The 1671-nt window shown below is 38.2% G+C and overlaps 1 protein-coding gene across 1 annotated transcript in view; it reads left to right on the top strand.

Moving 5' to 3' along the window:
• Window positions 1–1671, top strand: part of GLYATL3 (glycine-N-acyltransferase like 3) — a 41046-nt gene that overhangs the window by 20301 nt on the left and 19074 nt on the right. Inside the window, exon 4 of the mRNA XM_007936287.1 lies at window positions 326–452. Within this exon, the coding sequence (XP_007934478.1) occupies window positions 326–452 (127 nt within the window). The remainder of the gene's footprint in view (window positions 1–325; window positions 453–1671) is intronic.

Here is a 1671-nt window from a genome sequence, read left to right as displayed (position 1 = left end):
GTGGTTCAAACCCACCAGCCACTCCTTGGAAGGAAGGTTATGCAATCTACTTCCATAGTGATACTGCCTCAGAAACCCAAGGAGGGGTCGCCATGAGTCAGGTACAACTGGAGGGCACATAACAACAACAACATATATATAAAGGTTAGGATAACACAAGGTGACAAAGTGGCAAACTGGTGGTATTGATGATACTTAGTATAAAACTAAAACGCAATGCAACGCATTGCCATTGAGTCGGATTCGACTCATAGCAACAGCAAATTTCCTTGTTTGCTCTTTCTATTAAAATGCCCACATTTTCTGTTAATGTCTCTCTCTATAGGGCTACAGAGTGACCTACATGATATTTCTAAAGCTGTTGCCAGTTCAAAGCAGTTGGATGTAAAGCTAACTTCCTTCAGGGCAGTTTATGCGTCTCCTGCTTCAGTTCTGCCACACATCAGTTCCCTGTATGTAAACCAATTTTCTGCATTTGGGGCAGGTATTATTTCTATAGAAGTACAGTAAGTGGAATTCTTGGCATTATTAAGGAATATTTAGGCATATTGGAGTTGGGCTATTGCAAACAGAAATGATTGTGTGTGTGTGTGTTAATGTTTTTACTCTTTTCATCTCCTGTAACTACTGAGAACTTCCTGGGAAATCAAATCCATATCTTTATCCATACTTAGAAATGAACTTGGGAGCCTTGTATTTTGATACTATATTGTTAGAGCAAAAATCATATTAATCTAATAATAAAAATTAAAGTTTGTTTAATATTTGAAAATCGGGGTAACACTTTGACTAGGGAGTGAATGTTCCTAAGAGGAAAGAATATCCAAAGATTCTTATACTTCATCTCATCAACATTGTCATGGGAATATGCCAGAACGTGTGTTTATATAATAACAACTTACCCTAAAACACAGCTTCTAGCATGACTTTGGAGTTTCTGCTTCTCAAAACTGACTGCACATAGATAATTCTTCAAGAGTCCAATGCCTGAGATTAAATTGATCTTTACTAATTTATCTAGACCTGCTGTTTAACTTAGGATCTCTGATGGCATAGTGCCTAAGGCATTTGACTGCTAACCAGAAGGCTGGCAGTTCAAACCCACCAGCCACTCCTCGGAAGGAAGGTTGCACAATCTACTTCCATGGTGATACTGCCTCAGAAAACCAAGCAGGGGTCGCTACGAGTCAGATCTGATTCGAAGGCAGTGATTTTGGTTTTTGGTTTTTATTGTTTAACTTAAAGATGACTTTTAGAACCCAGTTTCCTCCAGGCTCAAGATTCAAAAGAACATCTCAGCGCAATAGCCAGAGTGGGTGACCCCACCAGACATCTGGATTCCATGAGAATTAAAACCCTATTTCTCAATACACAGAAAAAAAGAAAAAGAAAAAAAAAAAGTCCTCAGCATTTTCCTCTCCACATACTTCTAAATTATCTCTATTGCCTGAGTGCACAGTTATTTTTACTGTTTTTGTTGTTTCTAGGACAGGGATATATAACCGACTTATGCTGAGTTCATATGTTCCAGTCACAGAATATTTTAACTATGTAATCTGTTCATTCCTTACCACAACCCTATAAATAAGACCATTATTCTCTTTGATGTTGTTGTTGTTGTTATATGCTGTCTAGTTGGACCCAACTCATAGTGACCCCTCCTTGGGTTTC

This window comes from Orycteropus afer, unplaced genomic scaffold, assembly GCF_000298275.1.
Source record: "Orycteropus afer afer isolate SDZICR_OR568_19922 unplaced genomic scaffold, OryAfe1.0 scaffold00034, whole genome shotgun sequence".
NCBI lineage: Eukaryota > Metazoa > Chordata > Mammalia > Tubulidentata > Orycteropodidae > Orycteropus > Orycteropus afer.
This window is presented reverse-complemented; position numbering and strand designations above follow the sequence as displayed.